At 40.5% G+C, this 24654-nt stretch overlaps 1 protein-coding gene across 2 annotated transcripts in view; it reads left to right on the forward strand.

Moving 5' to 3' along the window:
* LOC124613121 (serine/threonine-protein kinase greatwall) overlaps positions 1–24654 on the forward strand; it is a 114755-nt gene that overhangs the window by 13369 nt on the left and 76732 nt on the right. For both annotated transcript variants that reach the window (XM_047141734.1, XM_047141735.1), the window contains exon 3: positions 4439–4539. In XM_047141734.1, the coding sequence (XP_046997690.1) occupies positions 4439–4539 (101 nt within the window). The remainder of the gene's footprint in view (positions 1–4438; positions 4540–24654) is intronic.

Here is a 24654-nt window from a genome sequence, read left to right on the forward strand (position 1 = left end):
TCACATAAACTTACAATTCCACAGCTAAATCAATGACCTTCAGTTATAATCAGTATTTGATCATCAGATGAATTTTTCATTATACGTAATCATACTCCGTCACTGTGTAATATTTGGTGAATCTCAGGACACAGTTTGCACATTCTCCATAGAAAACATGGAAAATAGAGAGCTGGAAAGAAATTCTAATTGTAAATGTATTCCAACACGTGCCAGGCCCATTACTGCCACTACATTGTGAGAAAGCTATATAGAGGCTGTGTGGCAGGGCCACTCACTGAGGACATGCCGCATGATACCTAGTGCAGCAACCGCAGGCTGCCTGCTCTTGCAATGCCTGTGAAATAAGTGATAGGCAGTGAGCACTGTGGACGAAGTGCTTTGGTCCTTGGGGGGCTTACTAGTGCTACATTATTACCCTAGACAATTACTACCCCTCCGTACCAGCCATCCTGCCCTCCAACCCTCCCTCTGGTGACCCACAACCTTCTTCCCCTTGCCCACATCATCTGACAAATCAGTTAAGCCCAGTTGAGCTCCAGTGATGTCATGAGGTAGTCAGCCAGGATAAAATAGGCATGCAGTTTTATTTTTCAATCTCCCCCCCCCCCTCCCCCCACGCTTATACGGTATGGTGACTATGATGTCACTCATTACACTATCGAACAGACGCAGTATTTAATTGCAGAAATAACTTGAAGCTAATGAGACAACCATGCGAATTTAGGAGGTTTTGGGCTGGGTTGAACTAAATATAAAAAAAAAAAAATATTCCAAAACAAATAAAAACACAAAAACAAGCAAACAACAAAATCACAATTTAAAAATACTGATATTTGAAATATCACTTGAAGTGAGTGAGATCAAGTGAAATTTCTGTTATCTATTTTTTGTAGCTGTGTGGCTTGGTATTGTGGACTTTGTATCTCAAACAAAATCCACAGAATCACACACGAGTCGACAAACCTGGTACTTCAATCCCTATAAGAAGAAAATGCATCTGACACAATAGTAATACCTTCATCATCTAAACCCACTAATACCTGTATTGTCAGTCTCACCACCATTATAAAAATGATATCAGATAACCCACACTCTGAAACTACAGCCACCAACACTCACATTCCCACAATACATTTACCCTTCCCAAACTTGTGCTTCCAAAATGCGGACTGAGCAGCTTCAACTACAAACCTCTCTCTCCCTCTCTTCTGTCACCCTCCTCCAACTTTCTCCCATACTTGGTAAATTCTGTACATATATCCCTACAAAAGGAAAACCTGTCTCCCACATTCTGTCAATCTCATGAACACAAAACTCAATCGGTAAATGGTAGCAAAAATAATACAGAGTCCACCAAAAAAATGCATACATGCTTTAAGCAATGAAAAGTATTACTTATATCCTTATGTTACACTTAATAATTGATCACACATGTTGTACAACCTTCAGTGTAGCACATAGTTACTTTAAAAGTTCAAAATGTTCACTGTTGGTGGCTATACACATAACAAAATGACGAGCAGTCGGCGCAACTATGTCAGTCAGTGTTACATTGGAGATCGCTGCACATGTCGCTGTAATCCCCTGGCAAAGTTCCTCTGGCATGCGTCGACAGACGTTATCTTTCACAGTTCCCCAAAAGTAAAAGTCCATAGGTGTTAGGTATGGCGTCTGTGGAGGGAACTCGATGGGCCCTCTTCGTCCAATCCAATGCCCTGGAAAATTTTTGTCCAGGAAACCTCTTACGGCTGGGCACTAGTGTGGGTGCGCCCCGTCTTGTTAGTAGAAGACTTCTTCATCAGCTCCATGAAGTGCACCTATACCTGGTAAAATTGATATGTGCAATGTTTCCAGGTACACTTCTCCAGTGCCAGCAGCATCAAAGAAAAAGGGTCCTACTAAGCCCCTAGATGATAGTTCACACCACAAGTGAACCCCTGGTAGATTGACCACTTTATCCTCATTTTCCGGTGCCAGTACACTTTATTATCCCAATTCACAGTTACATTAAGTTTAAATTGTGCCTCGTCACTCCACACTATCTTCGCCACAAATTGTTCGTCATCAGTTACCATTTGCTCACACCATTTGCAAAATTGCATTCGGTGATCAGGATCGTCGTCATTAATCGTGTGCAGTAATCATGGAACGTAGACTTTCCACTTTGCAGCTTTCGGAATTCTTCGTACACTTGTACTGCTAACCCCCACTTCACATGCGCATTGCGTAACATACTTCAGAGGAGAATTAACGTAAGTTTCCAATATGAGAGCTGACAAAGCAGGACTTGTAGCTGTACGCTGTCTTCCAGATCTTTCTTTGTGAATATCACAAATCGTTCCATGCAATTCAAACTTGTCAATGATGCATTTAACTGTTGGGTGGGTTGGTGGTTCTGTTTCAAACTCCCATCTCCACAGACATTGCACTTCAATGGCATTATCAAACTTGAAAAACCACTTCACAATACATTTTCTTTCCTCGAATGTCAAGCGTGTTCCAGCCATCTTGTTTTCTCAATACCGAGATGAAGATGTTAACATCTGTTGAACGAAAGACCATACTACAACACACTCATAACTCAAATCGAACAATATCTATATCTTGATAGAGCCTGACAAAGAGTTTATTCATTTTTCTGGCGGACTCTGCATGTCCCGAATGGCCAGTTGAGAGTTATCAAGCCAGGAACCCCTCTGGATGGAATGCCATATGTTTCCACCTGATAGCGCCACATATAGTGGTGCCTGGTCCGAGGTGCAGCAACTTTGGTCAGTCTCATTCCTCCTCCACAAATGTGACACATCACTACTCAGTAATTAAACCAAATAACTTTAGGAATTTAGTCATTGTCAGCATACTGTCCCCCATTGCCACATGGCAGAATCTGCCCATGAACAAAGTTGTTTTTTATTATATCATGTACTTATGTTCTTTAGAATCTAAGTAAAATATGCTTTGCTTTGAGCAGCTGTCATCTAGAGAAACTATTTTACTTATCAATGTGGGGATTGCGGGCTACTTACAGCATCCATTCACTGATTCATTGCATGTCATAGAACAAATAGCAATTTGGCTGACTATCTCTCTCTCTCTCTCTCTCTCTCTCTTCCCCCCCCCCCCCCCCCCCCCCTCCATTAGCAAATACTGATTGCTCCCGGTACAGTGTGTTTTTATGATAAGCGAAGTATATTAAAGAGCCTTCAGCTCTGTTTGCAATTATATTTATGGTATGTTCAGCATTGTGCTATTATCTGGTGTGCTTATTCAATAATGAAATCTCATTATATGATTGTTTTCATGATAAGTGTTAGAAACTGTGTTTCGTGTATAAAGTCCAGTAGCTAATTTTATTAACAATGGTATGAGAATTAACCTTTTTTAATCATTATTAGCACCAGATAGGGTGGCTGAAGTGACGCATACTGTAGTTGTCATATCCACAGTTAACAAAAAACAAAACATAAAATCAAATTTTTAACTACAAAGCAACGCACTTCACCAATAATTTCAAACCCAAAAATGAATCTAGTGCTCACAACTGCCAACACTGAAGTAACTCACTAACAAACTAGTGCCAACTCTTCCAACATTATTCTCACAAACAGCCAATGAATCACTAACATACTTCGCCAACAATTAAGGTTTTGATTTGGGATGAATTGCAGGGAACTTGTTGCCTTTATTGTGATGAGAGTGCCACAAAGCTACAGTTACCAGCATGCATTTTTTTCTGTTAATTCAGAATATGACACTGTACATCTGACACAAAGTGTTTGCGAGAAATAATCAGTTTGTGTTGCTTCTGGCCTTGTGTATCTTATACTGAGGGTGTGGTGAATATTGTTTATAGCTGTTCTGTAACGATTCATTTATGGTACTGTGGTATTTCCAGTTTATAGTGTAGTGTTGCTTTGTGTATTCCACATTACATTTTTGTGTATTTTGTGGTATATGAAATAAGTAATTATTTTTCCTTTTTAGGCATGTGCTTTTAGATTGTTCCTCCGCCTGTTCTGTGCAAATGAATTCCTTGTGGACCATAACAACATCTTTCTAATTTGAATGTCCAGGAACAAATATAAAATATTTGAAATTCTTCATGCACTAAAATAACAGTAGTGCTCTCTAAAGTACCAATTGATACAACAACAGAGAACAGATTTTTGCTTAGAACTTTGAGCTTTAAGGTCTGGTTCACCCCAGTGTAAAATAAGTCCAAGCAGCTAAATAGCATATCAAACAAATATTGTCAAGATTTTTTTGGCTTGTTTTCTGTGTCAACATTTGATTTCGCATGATTAAAATGCAGTGCTTTCCCTTGTTTGCTGTTTAAATTCAGTAACTTAGAATGCACTTGACATTTTTGCTGAAAGTTTGGAGGCATATATTTTATACACTGGTTCTAATGTCATCAATGCAATTTTTTTTCCAGGAAAGTTTTCTTGGGTTGTAAAAAGTCAAACCCTGACAAAATGTATGCTATAAAAGTTGTGAACAAATCAGAAATTATAAACAAGAATATGGTTGGCCAAGGTATGTAGACTTTCTCTTCATCCTTTGTGATCAGTCTCTCTTCCTAAATTGTCTGTTTGCCTTTCTTCTATTCTCCTGTTACATTCCGTACATCCATTTATCACTACTCTCACTTCCATCCCCACCACACCCAAAAGCTTGTTCATCCTCTTTCAGTTATTTCTCATCTATTGTGTCTTTTTAAATGTTCTATTGGTGTTACTTCTCATCTTTGTGCCTCAGTCAATTTACTTTTAATATTACTTATGTCAAAATACCCACTGAACAGTGTTCTTAATGTGCAACAAAGTATAACACTACTTAAAATTCCATGTACCTCAGCATCTTTCTAAATGTATTTACATTTTAAAGGAACAATGGTGAATTAAAATTTTTCACCCAGGTGACTGTAATTTGGTTGTTACTGTTGACGTTGTAAAATAAACAGAAAATTATAAATGAGATGTGGAAGGAAATAAAAGTTCCCAAAAATTATGCACATGTGTTCTGAAGCCCAAACTTGTTAAAATGACTTAGTAAATAGTGTAAATGAAATTAGAATGTATATTACTGTTTATGTCTTCAACAAAGGTACAGCTGGAAGTCTTCATTGTTCTGCAATTTTTGTTTATGTTGATTAGGGAATTACAGAAGGAAAAAACCTAGTTATGTTAAAGCCAACTTGCAGTAGCTGTTCAATTCCTGCTGAATGACATTAAAAAAATCTACCACTTAAACTAAATTTTGGATAATTTATACTACATACACATTATATATTCCATATCTTAGTCTTCGTCTAAACAGAATAAGTATGTATGTATATGTAGTGCTGTGCACTATGATGTTATCCCTTATGCATTTCACATAGTTTTTCTCAGTAAATTACTATGTTGTCTTACTGTCTTTCCGTTTGCTCCATTACTTGCAATATGCTGCTGAGACAGAAATGAACTTAGAATGATTTGACACTAGAACAAAAGGAGCAAGTTCTACATATTGTCGACAGTGGAGAGAAGCCGAAGACACATGTTGTAGAATGCTACTACTCTCATTGATAATAGGTTCAAGACAGAAAATGGAGGCAAGCCTGGCAAGCTCACCATTTAGTGGCAATAGCAAGTGCATGAGAGCCAGCCAGACGTGAGGAAGTGGAGGAGTTGCTGTTTGAATGGTTACAACATATGCACTTATAGCAAACTTCATTCTCTGGCCGCATGCTTGAAGGAAAGGCTCCTGAAATTGCCCAGAAAAGGGAATTTCTAGGTTTGAGTGTCCTGAGAGCTGGCTATGGTGTTTTCTGAAAAGGCATAACGTAAGTGCTGTAAGTGTCCATGGGGAGGCACAAGAGTAAAAGAGGAAGATGCCAATGAGTGGACATGGGAATTTCAATCCAAGCTCTCTCATTTGTATCACCCAAGAGATGTGTTGAACAAGCATGAAGCTGGCATTTCCTGCAACTTGGTGTCTGGAAAAACACTATATGTCAATGGTTAAAACTATCATGGATGAAATCTCTGCAAGGAGAGACTGAAAATGGTCTTAGGTTGTAATTCAGATCGTTCTGAGACGTCATACCCTTAGTGATTGAAAAATACAAAAACCCACATTGTTTAAAAAATGGAAACCTACTCAATCTGCCCTACCACTACGAGATCAACAATAAAGGTAGGACGACCAAATCTATCTTTTGTAGCTCGCTGTTGAAGGTTCAGCAACAAATGTCTGCAAGGAAGAGAAGTATTTTGCTAGATTTGGACCATTGCTTGGTACAATAGTTTGATAACTTGGAACTTATGTACCTAGAAATTGTCTTGTTATCAGGTAACATCCCGAGTGGTCTGCAACCATTGGATCAAGGAATAATTGCCTCAGTGAAGTGTAATTACAGATGTCGACTTGTTAAAGCTGTGTAACTGAACTGCAAGAAACAGTTCCACATTTGAATGTACTGCAGGCTATCTGTAACATATCTGCTGGTTGGGGTGAAGTTACAACAGACACCATATCTAACCCTTCTAGGAAATCCTGGACAGCAACCAATAACGCCGTTGAAACTGAAGGGGAAATTGATTATGTAACATCTGTAATTACTCTTAATGTGGTTACAGCTTTGGTATGTTCCCTCTTTAACCATAATTAGGGAAGGATGGATGACATCTGTCCTGCTGGAGAGCCAGTTGTTAGTTCGGCCGATGATGCAGGAATATGAAAATATGACACTGCCACCTGTTGCTGAAGTTGCAATTACAGTTGTTATTTTTGAGAGATTTGCAGCTCCTTCTGTTGTCTCCGTTGCATTTCACGCTGCTCTGGGCTGGTATCTTTGTGGAATGCCATAATATTACAACCAACAGTCTGACATACAATAGTTAATGATTCTGTCTCAAATTAATGTATATGAAAGTAAAATACGTAATGGATAAGGTTTGTTGTAGACTACAACATGTTTTCTGATTAAATCCTAATGTATTAAAAAACAGTATGTGAAAGTGTTTCTTACAATTATCATTTGTTGTATTACATAACACATTAATTCAATAGGTACAATATTGTTCCACAATGTGTATATATACATACACTTCTGCAATGAAACAAATGCCAGAAGTACTGTTGTACACATACAGTGTAGTTATTTCTCTTTTTTTTTTGGAGGTAATGAAAATACAGCACCCTCACTCATTGGAACCCTCAACAAGAGAAAAAGTGAACTCAACGTTGTATTTTTTTTAACTCATTAATTCAAACTCTGTTAAACCGAATTCATAATTTTTCAGTCCCTTGAAAATTGGCTAAACGGGGCTCTACAGTATAAAATTTATGACACAATCACTTTTTACGACACTGTCATAGAAAGCATTGTGGAGAATTTTTGTCTTTCTGAAACTGAAAGCTAAAGATCTTGGGAACATGATTAAAACTGACTTCAACAAGAAATGTTTGCATTTGAGTGACAGGAATGGCATCCAGCTGTCATCTACCATTGACATCGCCGAATCCAATAGAGATAGGCGTAATTCCTGATTATGCAAGAATAAAGATAAATAATTCTTTACATTGTTCTAAGAGTCAAACACAGCTGCGAGTTAAGGTGGATAAAAGCTATGTTGAAAGAGTCCTATAATATACAACAACTCTCGAGCAAAAAAATGAGTGGCACCTATCACACAGTGAGAGTGCTATGCTAGTACCAGCACAGTTTTCTGTGTGGAATACGGTTAAATGATCAAGTGCATGACACAGTGCAACACAAAAGACCACTTTTTTGATATCCGGTAACTGACTCCTATTGCGACATGTAAGTTTGAAATTTGGCTCAACAGTGGCTGCAACCTTCCTCTGTAATGGAGCAAAAGTGTGGTGCTCTGTGAACTCGTGCAAAAAAAAAAAGGGGGAGGGGGCAGAACTCAGAAGTTCATGTGACACATAAGATGGGAAAATGATGTTACATTGGCACGAGGTTTCACCACAATTCTGTCCAACATCACTGTTGATGTGTCACATGATGGGAAGGTCATCGCACCCCCTCTTACCCACATTTCGCCACTTTCGACACCTCAGCACAGTGACTGCCAGTGTTGAAACCACACGGCTTTCTTATGGGTGACCGAGGAAAAGATTTCAGGCATACCACTTCTCAGAAAGCCCTTAGCTGGTGGCATTAAGGGTGTGAGTGAAACCACCCCTTTCCTTGGGGGGGGGGGGGGGCCTAACTCCTGCACATTTTGTGGTCGAAAACAACGGTTCTCAGTGTGATGAGCAACAGGACGATGTTCTTGACAATGTTAGACACTGCTGCCACCACCTGTGCTCTTCAGATGTACTTGGACACTGTGGGGTTGCTTCTCCATTGAATGTGACCTAACCCCTTTGGAGTGCAGTGCAACCGCAATTTTTGCTCTCATGTACGCATGAGAACCACTGGGGACCATTCAAAATCATTCAACGAATGTGGCTTGATCATGGAGGGGTGCGACATTAACACATAGGTGAATACAATGGCAAAGGGTCCCCTAAGACACTACACCCCCCCCCTTCCCGCCCTTTTTCCTGCCATGTTGGTAAAGCAGTCAGTGGCACCTGCCCGCATTTATCAAGACATTTAAAAATATGAATTTTCAGAGAAAACCTTTGGAGTAGTCCTAGACGCCTGCAGGCTGGCAACTGAGATCAGAAGGGTGTCAAGTGGTTGCCTGCCTGGAGCATATGTTAAAGATGTTTGCAGCAAAACTGTGTTTAGGATATTAGTCTATAATTTGGCCAACTTGTCTTAAATAGCGACCTGTCTCCCTGTAGTGACCACAATCTGTGGACAAAAGATGGAGAGACATTGGTATCTGTAGCAATGTGGCGGAAAGTCCATCCTTCTTGGGTCAGACTGACTGTCTTTGCAGCTTGCATTGCATTAAGATGTCATATTGTATTGCACAGTTGAATACAGCATCCACAAATGACAACCGCCACTTGTGTACCTCACTAAAGAACACTGGGGTACCAGTACTCACTTCCGGGGTCACCTGATACTATAACGCGTAACACAGCTGATCGAAGGCAAATGACTTTAGTTGCTGCATACATTGAAAGTGAAGATATCAGGCTAACAGAGATGCTGCATTGCAAATAGGCACAACAAAAAGACTGTCACAAATAAAGCTTTCGGCCAATAAGGCCTTCGTCAGAAATAGACGAAAAACACACACACGTATGACTGCAGTCTCAGGCAACTGAGGTCACATTGTGAGCAGCAGCACCAGTGCTTGATGGGAGTGGCAACTGAGTGGGGGTATGGAGGCGGCTGGGGCGGGGAGGGGTGCGGGTCAGTGAAGTGCTGCTGGGGAACACACAGGGACAAGGTGGAGACAGGGTAGAGCACATATGTACAGTTGGGAGGTTAGATGGAGGGCAGGGAAGAGGTGGGGAGGGTGAGGGTGGGGGTAGTGGAAAAGGAGAGAATTCAAAAGACTGGGTGTGATGGTGGAATGAGAGCTGTGTAGTGCTGGAATGGGAACAGGGAAGGGGCTGGATGGGTGAGGACAATGACTAACAAATGTTGAGATCAGGAGGGTTATGGGAATGTATGATATATTGCAGGGAAAGCTCCCACCTGTGCAATTCAGAAAAGCTGTTGTTGGAGGGAAGGATTCATATGGCACAGGCTGCGAAACAGCCATTGAAATGAAGAAAGTCATATTTGGCAGTGTGCTCAGCAAAAGTGTGGTCCTCTTGTTTCTTGGCAACAGTTTGTTGGTGGCTATTCATGTGGACAGGCAGCTTGTTTGTTGTCAATCCCACATAGAATGCAGCACAGTGGTTGCAGCTTAGCTTGTAGATCACATGACTGGTTTCACAGGTAACAATGCCTTTGATGGGATAAGTGATGTTTGTGACCGGACTGGAGTAGGTGGTGGGAGGATGTATGGAACAGGTCCTGCATTGAGACACTTGCAGGGTCCAATTCCTACCTCTTGCCAATGTAGAAATCTACATTCATACTTACATGTTTCATTGACCATTTTACCTTATTACATTGAGTCTGGTTTTATCCAGTGAAAGTGGTGTTTTATATTTGTAACACCTTGCTTTGATTTTAGTGCAAGAAGTGTCAGCACATTGTTAGGACTGTGGATTGTAAAGACTAAGTGGCTTGAGAGAAATGACAGGTTAGAGTATTACACTGAACATAACATAATGCATCGGAGTTAACTATTTGGGCAGGCATACCACTTACTGTTGATTGTGTCTCATCTTCATAAAGAAAAGAAATATGGTAGCTGACAGTTAGCAGGTCACATATTTTGAAACCAATAAAATGTGTAAGGCCATCCAGCTACTGTAATTTGCAACAACATGAGTTTCACAAATTAAAAAAAGAAAAGATACGCCCCCCGTAATAAGTTTATAGGATATGTTATTACTTCCCCTTAATAAAACACAAGAAACAGTAATACAAAATACAGATTTATTGCATTCAAGTATACACACTCTCTATTACAATATCATCTTGTCACATGCACCATTCACAGTAACATAAAGTGTACTTGAGTCCACAATAATGTTCACACTCGTACAGGTGATAACACAATGTCTGTCGATGCCGCACATCAACTCCCCCCTTTTCCTTAAAAAAAAAAAAAAAAAAAAAAAAAAAAAAAAAGACGAGAGAGAGAGAGAGAGAGGGAGAGAGGGAGAGAGAGAGAGAGAGAGAGGTGAAGGCCTTGTCATGCCAAAACGATGACTTGAAATGGTGCATACCTCACTTTCTTCTTGCCCACCTCAGGTGTTTTTTTTTTTTTTTTTTTTTTGTGGGGGGGAGGGGGGGGGGGCAGCAAGGACCAGCTGTGTTACAGTTAGCCATCTGGGCAGAACACGGCTGGGAACTACCTTGGCGACTTGCATCAGCAGTGTATGGAGAGTGTAGTGACAAAGCCAGTTTGCAATCACAGTCTCTCTGTCACCTCTGCGTGTGTTCTTACGTGGGCCGAGCAAGCAGCTGGCCATTGGCAAGAATGCTAAATCTACTGAATTGGTTAAGTATCTTGTCGAGGTGTCCTTGTCCCTTGTCGTGAAACTGGAAGCCACCTGTTGTCTGTGGGAACATGCATCTAACTAGCCTGCCAGAGTATGTAAAAACTGATGTAGGGTTGGGAGGAGGTGGCATCTGCTTAAGCTTGGAGACATTTGTTGTCAGACCCAGTGCCTTTGAATTCAATGGTTGTGGAGCACTGAAATTGAGGAGCTTTCCATTGTCTGTATGTTCAAGCTTCAGCCGCTCTATCGAAATCATGCCCTGTCTGCGGTTCTTGTCAATGACGAACATGTTTCCTCTCCTAGAAATGACTCTAAAGGGCCCGGAGTAGGGAGCGCTGAGATCGGCAACCTAACAGAATTGTCTTTCAGCCACACAAACTGACAGCTTTGCAAGTCCTTGTGGGTGAGAATTTTCTATTTGCCTTACATAACCAGACTGAGTACCACGAGATGTTGCATGTGTGAACACAGTGATTCTACAAAATTGGTAGAAATCTATGATGATGATGATGATGATGAAAGTAGTGATGTAGGTGTGATCAGGTCGCCAGGTACCTGTATACGGTCTGTGTAGGCAGACAGAATCTGTCTACTTTAACTGTAATGCATAACCCCAACAGTGCTAGCAGCAAGGCACCAAACCATGACAAATCACCACATCTTAAAAAAAGCCGCCATCAAAGTGTGATGCATTCATACTACCATACTGTTGCTGGCAGGATGATAGCTATTTGTGAGAAACACATGCATCTGCCACAATATCTGCCTGATACGTACTGTATGTCAGTTGTAAATTGCACTATAAACTGAGCTTGTCTGAATTGGCAGAGTGAGTGGGGGGGTCTTTCATGTGTTGAAAAATTTTAGTATGTGAATATTGTGAAGTGTTGCCACAGAACTGGAGCAATTCTTCAAACACCTGTCCTTCAAAGTGTTGCCCTGTCAGTCGTAATTGTCTGGCAATATATGCGGAACCTTACAAATCCTGGCTGCGCCAATACCTTGGCCACTGATTCAGCAGAAATATTTCGAATAGGTACCACTTCTGGCCATCACTTGATATGGTCAACGATTGTTAAAAGATAGCAATATCCACCACAGTAAAGCAATGGTATGCGGAGTATAAATGTCTGCATGAATGTGGGCAAATCTTGCTGTCGGTGTGGGAAAGTACTGAGCTGGCGCGTATGTGTGCCTGGCTACTTTGCTGTTTTGGCAACTCCTGCATGCATGGGTCCAGGCAAGACAATCTCTCTGTCTATCCATGGCCTGTCTGCTTTTCCAGCTACCAGCTTGGCAGAGGCTCTGATATCAATGAGTAAGGTAGTGCTGGACAACAAAAAATTTTATGCCACCAGATTTCAGTTGTATCTCACCAAATTCCCTGTCGTGTGCCCTGAAGCAGCATGCGCTGAAGTTGTAGAGCTGTATACCAGTGCACTTTGAGGACATGTTGAAGGGAACCATCATCTTCCTGTTTTGTAGCCATGACAGTCCAATTAGTAACGCTTAAACTAGGACAATGGTGGGAAAGGCCATCTGCCACAATACCTATGCCTGATACATACTGTATGTCAGTTGTAAATTGCACTATAAACTGAGCATGTGTGAATTGGCAGAGTGAGTGGGGGGTCTTTCATGTGTTGAAAAATTGTGGTATGTGAATATTGTGAAGTGTTGACATTCGATGAAAGATCTGAAATGCTTGACGGCCAGGTAGATCTACATCTACATTTATACTCCGCAAGCCACCCAACAGTGTGTGACAGAGGGCACTTTACGTGCCACTGTCATTACCTCCCCTTCCTGTTCCAGTTGCATATGGTTCGTGGGAAGAACGACTGCCGGAAAGCCTCCATGCGCACTCGAATCTCTCTAATTTTACATTCGTGGTCTCCTTGGGAGGTATAAGTAGAGGAAAGCTATATATTCGATACCTCATCCAGAAACGCACCTTCTCGAAACCTGGACAGCAAGCTACACCGCAATGCAGAGCGCCTCTCTTGCAGAGTCTACCACTTGAGTTTGCTAAACATCTCCGTAACGCTATCAAGCTTACCAAATAACCCTGTTGAGTGGCCCTTGTTCCTTATCAAAGTGAGACAAATGATGTCAATAGTAATTCAGCATTCCAATGAACCTGTGTAGTCCTTCGAAGGAAGGTGGAAAAGGCATCTACTGAATACTCTTCAGCCTCTTAGAAGGGAAGTGCCTGCATTTAAGATTGTATGCCCTAAATATGCACTTTCCTTTTTGCAGTAATATATTTGCCTCTAGACAAGGAGGAAAGAACAGCATTGCCTGTAGACAGTGGAGGAAAGAACAGCAATTGATCACGAAATCTGTCATTTTATTACAACAGATCTAGATTTCAGCTATTACGTAGTCATCTTCAGTGCAGAAAATTACAAATCAGGAGTGCCAGGAACAAAATACACTGAGCACCAAAGAAACTGTTACAGGCATGTGTATTTGAATTCAGAGATACGTGAACAGTCAGAATACGGCACTGTGCTCAGCAACGCATCTATAAGACATCAAGTGTATGGTACAGTTGGTAGATCGGTTACTGCAGCTACAATGACAGGTTATCAAAATTTAAGTGAGTCTGAACGTTGTGTTATAGTCAACGCACGATCAATGGGACACAGCATCTCTGAGGTAGTGATGAAATGGGGATTTTTGCGTACAAACATTTCACGAGTTTACCATGAGTATCAGGAATCTGGTAAAACATCAACTCCGACATTGCTTCGGCCGGAAAAAGATCCTGGAAGAACGGGACCGACGACGACTGAAGAGAATCGTTTAATATGACAGAACTGCAAGTTTTCTGCAAATTGGTGCAGATTTCAATACTGGACTATCAACAAGTCTCAGTGTGCGAACCATTCAATGAAACATCATCAATATGGGCTTTCAGAGCCGAAGGCCCACTCATGTACCCTTGAAGACTGCATGACACAAAGCTTTATGCCTCTCTTGGGCTCACCAACACTGACATTGGACTGTTGATGACTGGAAACATGTTGCCTGGTCGGGCTAGTCACGTTTCAAATTGTGTCGAGCAGATATAAGTGTACGGGTATGGAGACACCCCATGAACCCATGGGCCCTGCATGTCAGTAGGGGATTGTTCAAGCTGGTGGAGGCTCTGTTATAGCGTGACGCGTGTGCAGTTGGAGTGATATGGGATGCCTAATATGTCTAGATACAACTGTGACAGGTGACATGTACGTAAGCATCCTGTCTGATCGCCTGCATCCATTCGTGTCCATTGTGCATTCCGACAGGCAATTCATATTCTTGAGGAAAAAAAATCTTGTTTCACAAAGTGCCTAGCATCCAGCGCACGTTCGTCTATCGATTATTCATATGGTTTTGAAATGCATCCCTGTTGGTTTTTGAACATTTTTGAATGTATTCCAAGTTAATTTCTGAATGAATCATAAGTTGATTTTTGAATGTGTGCATTGTGTACATCATGTTTCTGCCAGGGAAAACCCCATCACATCTAGAAATACTTTCCTAAAGACGGAAGTGGATGGGGCTATACGAGCTGAGTGGAATAAAGCCGAACGGGTGAATACTGATCGTTGTTTGTTTATGTGGTTGACTGGGTTTGCGAATGATTAGCATTGTTATAATTACTAGCAAAATCCATAAATTCAGGCTACCACAGAAAATGTTTTTGCCAGACCACTATGCTAGTAAGGGCCAGTTGTACAGTCCCCGGTAACAGCCGCTTAAGTTCTGTTCTCGAAGTAGCGTGGAAAATGCGATCTACGAACACATAATAACGCCTTATGGGAGAATAAATGGGGGGGGGGGGGGGGGGCGGCTAACTAAAGTGTTGATTGTGGCAGGGTTAACGAAGTTAACTGGAGAATAAGTTTTGATACTGGCAGAAATAGTTACAGAATTAATGATGACAAGAGTGTTTGTTAGAATGAAGAAGGAGAAGAAACACGGACATCACACAAATTATGGAAGAATATGGCGATTCCGAATTAATATAAAAATTTCGTACTACTACTTTTCGATCTCATGCTTGAGAAGCTGGAGTGTATGAATTCCTAACATAAAGCTCTTTGCTTGTAATAGGACTAATAGGCATCTAGTATTGATACTTTGTGAATTATGTTCTATCGTGTTATAAAAATGACAATTTGTGCCAAAGAGTCTCGTTTATTTGGTGTGTGTTACAATTGCTGCAATATTAGACGGGCCTATTTCGTTTCATCTAGCAGACAGTGACAAAATATGTGTAATCAGATCAAGAAACAATACCAGTTTTGGATACTATTTGTTTTAACAGCTTCTTCAGTATTAGATAACCACATTTCACTTTTTCATGTAGCAAAATATTTGATGAACTTTGGTGAAGTAATAGATTCTTTCCCAGAAAGGAAAGCATGCCATGTAAAGTTGCAGCAAAACTAGAGAGAAAAAAATGCTAGGACTTGAGGATTGAAGAAATGTGTACTGTCTTCCTTGTGTCTTGTCTTTACTGATTTATTAGCAAATACTTAATTTTATGCCACCCAAGAAAACAAGTTATTAGCTAATAGGCAATAAAGGGTGCAAATTTTCTGAAGATTTCTTGTTTTCCCGCTTACAAATAATCCCATCCAATATTAATTGAGAGTTTTTTGTTAGAGGGGCTGGATGTCAAACTGGTCGACCGGGAGCAGGAGAGGCATCACGTGACATTTTAATTTCCACCATCCTGAATATAGTTTGATGACATCGATTACAAAATAATACACCTTTGAACCCCACAGAGTGAAATACAGTGACTGCGATAGAAGAATGCCGTGTGAAGAGGTGTGGCACTGGGCTTTGGCACACTTAAGACCAAGTAACATGTCTTACAGTTCCTCGAACACATATGTTTTATACATATATCAATCTTCAGAAAGATGTGCGCTACACAATGAACATATTTTTGAAAAGTCAATTTTTTAAAATTTTTCTCGACCTACCTCAAACGCTCGAGGGAGGGGGCAGCACCGCAGTTCGGAAATGTCATTGATCCGGGGCTGACGCACAGGGCAGTCCAAGCACAGAGCAGTCTTGAATTGTAGAGGGAAGGTGGATAGTCTCCATGTGCCCCGTGTTTATGTTTAGTAATTTTGCTGTTTCCTCTCTGTTTATTGCTCTCATGTCAAATGAAAACAAAACAGATTTATGTGACTAGGAGCTATCAAGTGATTATAATACATTCACACACTCCAGCTTCTCAAGCATGAGATTGAAAAGTAGTAGTGCGAAATTTTTATATTAATTCGGAATCGCCATATTCTTCCATAATTTGTGTGATGTCCGCGTTTCTTCTCCTTCTTCATTCTAACAAACACTCTTGTCATCATTAATTCTGTAACTATTTCTGCCAGTATCAAAACTTATTCTCCAGTTAACTTCGTTAACCCTGCCACAATCAACACTTTAGTTAGCCGCCCCCCCCCCCCCCCCCCCCCACTTATTCTCCCATTAGGCGTTATTATGTGTTCGTAGATCGCATTTTCCACGGAAGGCTAAAATATGTTGTTAGTTTCAGATTTTATTTTATTTCCACATTTCTGACACTCAAGCATTAATTGCCTTGTAGAACAATGAAGTTATTTTTGTCGATTTGCTGAAGAAATTTGGCTTTTATTAATATTTTCTGCAGAGGCAGTCAATTTATTTGTAGTGAAGTGTTTAATTTCACACTATTGGCTGGTTTCAACAGTTCACTGCATTTCAAAAGTGCATGTTTTCATCTTCTAGCACGTGCGGCATTATACCATAATAGAGAACCAAACATGAGATAATGCAGTACTGGTACTCCAAGAAAATATACATTCGAATCTGGACATACGAATGTGCACTTTAAGTCAATTTATGCATTTTAGTATGGTTCACGAAATTACGATGCTCTTGGAGTATCCTATGATGTCTTGTTTCTTTTATGATATAATGTAAGATCTTTTAATGTTTTACATGTACAAACACATGGGCTTCCTGCGTCGTCATAGCTGTGCAAGTGCAGTGACACTATTATCTGGCGCTCTCTGGCAACTGCTGAAACAAACCTATTTCTAACAGGTCACGGGAAAATATTGCGAATGGTTGTTTAAAAGAGTGACTTTCAAAGTAAATTTCCTTTTACGCAAGACAATCTATGTGCCAGAATGTACGATGAATCTCTCAAATCGCAGAGTGTTTGACTCTCATTAAAAATCGGCTCTTTGAGGACAGCCATATAGAAAAATTTCGAGCCCCTAAGATCAGACATTTATGTCATTATTAAAAATTTGACTGGCACATTTGGGTGACGCATCTTAAAATGTAACACATCCAAAACAGATCAACATTATATATGAAAGCTTATTTTCTCTTGCAGCTTACTAATCTTAGAGACCAATATTATATGTGAAAGTTTTGCTTTTCTTGTAGCAACACTAATTATATTAATTTAAAACATTAACTATTCTTATTAGTGTGTATGCGCTATTTGACAGTAATATTGCTATTGGCTGACTACGTCACGTGTCCTATGCTCTGCTTGCGAGATCACCTGACATGAACTATGACTGGCTTACAAAAGCGCATCACAATCCTGATTTCAATGCTTCGGGAAGTAACATACGGTTTTTGGTGTAATTCGTGGTCTTTTTTTTCCCTGAGTTTCATTTTGTAAAGGGCTGGGAAATTCTACGCCGGTGTATAAAACCATAACCATTCAAAGAATTGATAAGTTTTACAGTTCCGAGGAAAAATACACTGTCACTTAACATGGGAAAAGTGTGTTTTCATCCGGGAGAAAGTGTATTTTTAACCGGGATGTCCGGGAATTTTTTTTCTTGTCCGTGTATACACCCTGTGGCAGGAGTGGTGCTTACATTCACTTCGGCTTGAGGGCAATCCTGTTGTGGTGCGGTCCTATTCCATGCACCTTTGGCCAACATCCTTTCACCGCCTTCTCTGGTCTTGCATTCTTTGTCTTTGTTCCAGTGCGAGTGGTTATCCCAGAGCATTCCCCCCCCCCCCCCCCCCCCCCCCACCTCCAAAAAAAAGCAATGGAACGTTGTTGTGTAGGGCGTGTGGCCACGGTGGGGGATGTAGGAGTGTGGGCACAAAGTTGGACGTTGTGACTAGATTTTTGTGAGTGGGTCAAATTCTTATGTTTGTTCCGTTGCAAGCATATGGATCGCACATGTCCTTTCCTACCACAAGCATAACACTGAACTTGTTGAGATAGGCAGTCCTGGCATTTGTGCCGTGACTAACACTTAGGGCAAGACTGAATTCTGATAGCGTGTGTAGCTGCCTGTTTAGCGAACTGCTTATGTGGCATAGAAGGTTGTTTACTCGGCATGGTTAATGCACGCCACCGGTGCAGGATGGAGTGATCACGAACAAAGGACTCTACCTGGCATATAGCTGGCTGCTCAAAAGTATGAGCTGACAAGGCACCGGAATCGTACTGACCTGGTATTTGCACTACCTGCTGAAATGATGGTTCGGACTGTTTCAAGATTTTTTCTCTGAGTTTGACATCAGGTACATTGTACATGATCACATCATGCAACATAATGTCTGACTATAAAGCACTGCAAGTACATTGGATTTTGCATTTCATTCTCATACCTTGCAAATCTGTTCCTCACTCATGATAAATTTGTTCTGACTGTTTTCTGCAGTTGAAGAATTAATACCTAGCTGCTACCACATTCACTTGTTGGTCATAATAGTTTGTTAGTGACTGTACAATCTGGTCATAATCAAGTTCACTCGGAGGGGCGTTAGGAAAAAGTTTATGGATGATGCGGAACACTGCACTTCCTATCATCGTTAATAGATAAGGAAGATTCACAGTAACTGGTATATTGTGAACTAGTAAATGTGCCTTGAACTGTTGCACCCACTCGAGCCATTCTTCTTCCTGTCCACTAATGTCTGTATACAGTGCTGATCTGAGTGGCCGAGACTGGCAGGAGTGGCGCTTACGTTCACTTCTGCTTGAGGCGCTCCTGTCGTGGTGTGGTCCTATTCCGTGCACCATTGGCCGATGTCGTTTCACCTCCTTCTCTGGTCTTGCATTCTTCGTCTTTGTTCCAGCACCTGTGGTTATACCAGAACAATGCTCCAGAAAAATTCCTTCACAGAAGACCTCCTAACACAAGTTTCTGTTAGTAATTGACAAGCTTCTCTCTTTCAGAAATGCTCTTCTTGCTATAGTCAGTCTGCATTTTATGTTGCCTCTACTTCAGTCCTTATCTGTAATTTTGCTGTCCAAATGGCAACTCATCTACTATTTTTTATGTCTAATTTCCTAATCTTATCCTCTCCGCATCACCTGATTTAATTCACCTGGATTCCATTACCCTTGTTTTATTTTTCTTGGTGTAAATCTTCTCTTTTCGAAATTCTATGCATTCTATTCAGCTGTTTTTCCAAGTCCTTAGCCAGCTCTGTAAGTATTACAATGTCATTGGCAAACCTTAAAAGTTTTAATCCCTTTTCCATGAACTTTAATTCCCTTTCCAAATTTCTCGCCGGTTCATTTTACAGCTTACTCACTGTATGAATTGAATAACTTTGGGGCTAGGCTACAAACAACTCTTACAACTATACTAGTTGTAAATAATGGTTTGCTCCCTCAATTTTATCAGATACTTTCAGAATCAAATATTCGAAATGCTATCTACATACTGCAGTATGTATTTACAGTCACTGGTGCAAGGCCTTCTGGAGAGAGTGAAGAGATTCTTTTTGTTTTGTCGCATATGTAACAATGCTGCATTTTAAATAGTCTCAGCTCTTTGTAACTTTGTATTGTGTTAAGACTGAGCAAGTTGGCACAGTGGTTGACACTGGACTCACATTCAGGAGGATGATGGTTCAAATTCCTCTACTGCCATCCAGATTTAGGTTGGCCATGATTTCCTTAAATCACTTAAGGCAAATGCCAGAGTCGTTCCTTTGGAAGGCATGCCAAATTTCCTTCCATAATCCCAGCTAGTGCTTAATTTCTGATGATCCTGTTGTCGACACGGTGTAAACTCCAAAATTCCTTATATCATGTTTAAGGCAGCTGACACGTGAATTGAACAAAACAGCATCAATTTTTACTTGCACGCCATGGAAGTAGCAGCTACTTGAAAGGGCTGCACAAGCATGTTAATCATATGAAATTGCTGTACTGGTTACCATAACACAGGAATAAACAAACAACATTAGTTAAACAGTTGTTAGTCAAGTTTGATTAAAATTGATCCAATTTCAAAATGCACGACACTGCTTGGACAAAATATGAAAAGAAATTTCTAGATAAATAATTTATGCTTGAATTTAGAAAATTGTAGAAGTATGCAAACTATAGTAGAATTGATGAAACAAGTCCCTAACAGCTTTCAACTGTACAGCACAAATGGCTGCATTTGAAAACAACAGTCTCCTATAGAGCTGCAACAACACTGGGCATTCTCATAGAGAAAAACAAAATATCATTATGTAACTGATTGAAGTAAATGCATGAAGCAGCTGTGTGGAGCCCACTGCAACTGTCAGGGATTTGCTTGTGCCAACTGTACTATATATTTGCATAATGTAAGAAAGATGAGTCTTGTTGCAGTAACATTGAGTAAAATGTTTTTTGAGCTCCCAGCTGTGTCTAGTGGTTAAAATGCCACGAGTGTAGACCAAGTACTCTTTGACCATCATCAGGTGAAATTATTGTTGTTGATGGATTGTTTTTACACTCTCATACACTGAGGTGAGAAAAGTGGTGGGATACCTCCTAATATCATGTTGGACTTCCTTTTGCCTGGTGTGATACAGGAACTCGATGTGGCATGGTCTCAACAAGTCGTTGGAAGTCCCCTACTGAAATAATGAGTCATGCTGCCTCTATCATCATCCATAATTGCGAAAGTTTTGCCAGTGCAGGATTTTGCACACGAACTGACCTCTTGATTATGTCCCACAAATGTTCACTGGGTTCATGTCGGATGATGTGAGTGGCCAAATCATTCACTCGAATTGTTCAGAATGTTTTTCAAACCAGTTGTGAACAATTGTGGCCCAGCGACATGGCACATTGTAATCTGTGAAAATTTCATCTTTGTTAGGGAACGTGGAGTCCATATTGCTACAGATTGTCTCCAAGTAGCCAAACATAACCATTTCCAGTCAGTGTTCAGTTCAGATGGAACAGAGGATCCAGTCTATTGCAGGTAAATACAGCCCATGCCATTACGGAGTCACCACCAACCCGCACAGTGGCTTGTTGACAACTTGAGTCCATGGCTTCATGGGGTCTGTGCCACACTTAAACCCTACCATCAGCTCTTGCCAATTAAAATCAGGAGTACTCTGACCAGGCTGCCATTTTCATTTTCTGGGGTTCAGTGTGTATGGTCACCAGCCCAGGGGAAGCGCTGCAGGCGATATCTGCTGTTTGCAAAGGCACTCAAGTTGGTTGTCTACTGCCATAGCGCATTAATGCCAAATATCGCTGCCCTGTCCTAACAGATATTTTCATCATGCATCCCATATTGATTTCAGTGGTTGTTTCATACAGTTTTGCTTGTCTGTTACCACTGACAACTCTCTGCAAATGCCATTGCTTTTGGTCGTTAAGTGAAGGCTGTCTATCTGTATTGTCCGTGGTGAGAGGTAATGGCTGAAATTTGGTATTCTACTCACTCTCTTGACGCTGTGGATCTTGGAACATACAGTTCACTAATGATTCTCTAAATGGAATGGCCCGTGTGTCCGGCACCAACTACCATTCCGCGTTCTGAGTCTGTTAATTCCCATTGTGCAACCACAATCACATTGGAGATCTTTTCATATGAATCACTTGAGTGAAAATGACAGTTCTGCCAGTGCCCTGCCCTTTTATACCTTGTGTACATGATACTACTGCCATATGTATTTGTGCATGCTGCTACCCTGTGACCTTTGTCACCTTAGTGTATACTCTAGTTGTCAACTGAGACATCACTGGTGGTAGTGGTAATGCCTTACATGGGCATATGGCGACTCCCCATTCAAAGAAACATATTAATATTACTGAGCTGCTCAAAGAATTAAGTTTAGTGTTTTTGCTCTTCATGTAATTGTTAGTCTTGAAAAATCATCAACCTTGTAATGTATTTTGCTTATTTCCACTCAGTTATGTCTTGTGGAATAATGTACTGTGGTAACTCGTCACTTAGAAAGAAAGGGTTGATTGCTCAAAAGCCAGCAGTAATAATATGTGGTGTTAGCCTGCAGTCATCTTGAATTTTTTTTCCTTTTTTTTTTTGTATATGCATGCCAATAAGAATTGAAATTACCTTGAGATTTCCATATATACAGCAATGGAATTTGTCATAACCTCCCACAATTTTAGAAGTTTAGTGGTATCAACCTTTATTACTCATTATTAAAGGTACCATCAGTGGCTCAGAAATAAGTTCAGTATGCATCAACAAAAATTTGGATCATTTTGTCGATAACGTAAACTGTCTGTGACATAGTGAAGTCAGTCTTAAATGTAGCCTAAAATCATTTCTACTGGTCAACTTCTTTTATTCCATTTTTACTTAGAAGTGGTAGAAAAAGAAGATTAATTTTAACAGTAGTTGCATCAAAAGGATTGAAGAAAAAAGTAGTTCAGTAATGTTTAAATTTAGGCTAATGTGCCGTGGGACCTACATCATGCTCAGTTGTTGACAGCTGTGTCTGTTAAGTATTGCCAGCAATTTTAATTTCAATGTCTTTTCGAACTGCACTGTCCCAGAAGCCATGAGTGTGAGCTCAACAAAGGTGTCATCAGATTTGATTCAGTGGCTGTTCTCCAGAACATGTTCAGCTAAAGCAGATTTGTCAGTGGAACATAAGTGATAAATATCTTGGAAGATAAGAGATGAGGTACTGGCAGAAGTAAAGCCGTGTGGGTGAGCTTTTGAGCCGTGCCTGGATAGCTTAATCAGCAGAGCACTTGATTGTAAAATGGCAAAGGACCTAGGTTCAAGTTCCAGTCCAGCACACAGTATTAATCAGCCAGGGAGTTTCAAACCAGTGCACACACGATTGCAGAGTGAAAAATTCATTGTCCATTAAATTAAAAAACTGATAAAACGCTAAAATTTTACCCAAATTTTGCATTCTAACTGAAACAACATCAAAATGAAAGTAGTTGTTTCTGATAGACTTAACTGTGCTGTTTTAAATGGTGTCAAATATTATAAAATCAACAGTGTCAATTTTTATATAGGAGGGTGTCAGATATAGGCAGAATATGATACTTTTTGTGTTTTTGTATCTTGAGAGGTGGATAACACAGCAAATACTTTTGTAGGGAAATTCATGAGTCACAAATTTAGTGACAGGCAGTCCAAAGGATAATGATCATATTTACAATGCCTTTTACTCGCAACCTGTTCTTTGTTAAAATATGGGAAAAATTTGAGGTATGAAAATTTTGCAGCAAGTTTGAAGAGAGTTCGTGCCATGGGCATTGCTTTGTAATTCTCATTTATTTTAGTTTCTTGTTCTTTGCAAGAAATCGCATCAGAACTGCAAAGTTGCAGGAGTCGAACCCCATTAGGTCCGGCTACCCAAACTTCTTTTTTGGTTACACAGGAAGTGCCATTATTAAAAACAACTCTAGTATCTACAGGTTGCAGATGGATCTGAAACTTGACAGATGTTCATTCATGTTCCTTAGGTACAGTATGTACAATTTTCAACAAAATTGATGATGATCGAGCTGTGACCTCTGACACTTGACGTGGAATGACACTTTTTGACAGACAGAATTCCAAACATAAACCTGTTTCTGGTTTATGTTGCACAAGCTGATAGATGAAGAGGAAAAGAAGATATTATGAGCAATTTCACAGCAAATAAAACCTGTTGTACCCAGTTCAGTCCAATATTAAAGGAGCAATTAGGAGAATGGCTTGTTTATTCCCCATAGCAATAAAAATTACTTGAAAATGCCAAAGATCAGGATGGCATTGACCACCTCTCTCACTGGATATGGCATTGCACACAAGCAATGTTTTTCTGCTAGTCCCAAGGAACCACCCTACTGTCATTATGGTTCCCATTTGACAGTGGTTCACATTTTGCTGACTTTGTCAGTCTAGCTGCCCTGCAACAGACTCTTAATCTTTCTGACTTGCTACCCTTGGTGTTAGGAGACGATGCCTTAGCAGCTGACTTAGTTGTTCATTGTATTCATGAAGGGTGGTTTTTACCACTCTCTTGAAGAGAGGACCTCTTAACCTTATTGGCCCATTGAGAGGTTGGCAGAACACACTATTGCTTCCCCTGCCAGATCAGACTGCAGCTGTCTGGGCTCAGTGGTCCACCCTACCTGCTCTTAACTTTTCCTCCCCCTCTCTCGCATGCCCTGTTCAACTTGTTCTTTTGTCTAACTATGGTTCTCTTGCCCTGTCCTTGTTGCTAGTCTTTCCTAGTCAATTTCTGAGTGGGGAACCTGTGGTAAGTGGTGGGTGGTGTATGTCCTCTCACTGCACTCTGGGTTTTCGGGGCTTCTGATTACTCCCTAGATGGGTTACCTCGCCTGCCTTTCTACCTATGTCTCCCTCGCCTCTTTTTTTATTC

This window comes from Schistocerca americana, chromosome 4 (genome assembly GCF_021461395.2).
Source record: "Schistocerca americana isolate TAMUIC-IGC-003095 chromosome 4, iqSchAmer2.1, whole genome shotgun sequence".
Taxonomy (NCBI): Eukaryota; Metazoa; Arthropoda; class Insecta; order Orthoptera; family Acrididae; genus Schistocerca; species Schistocerca americana.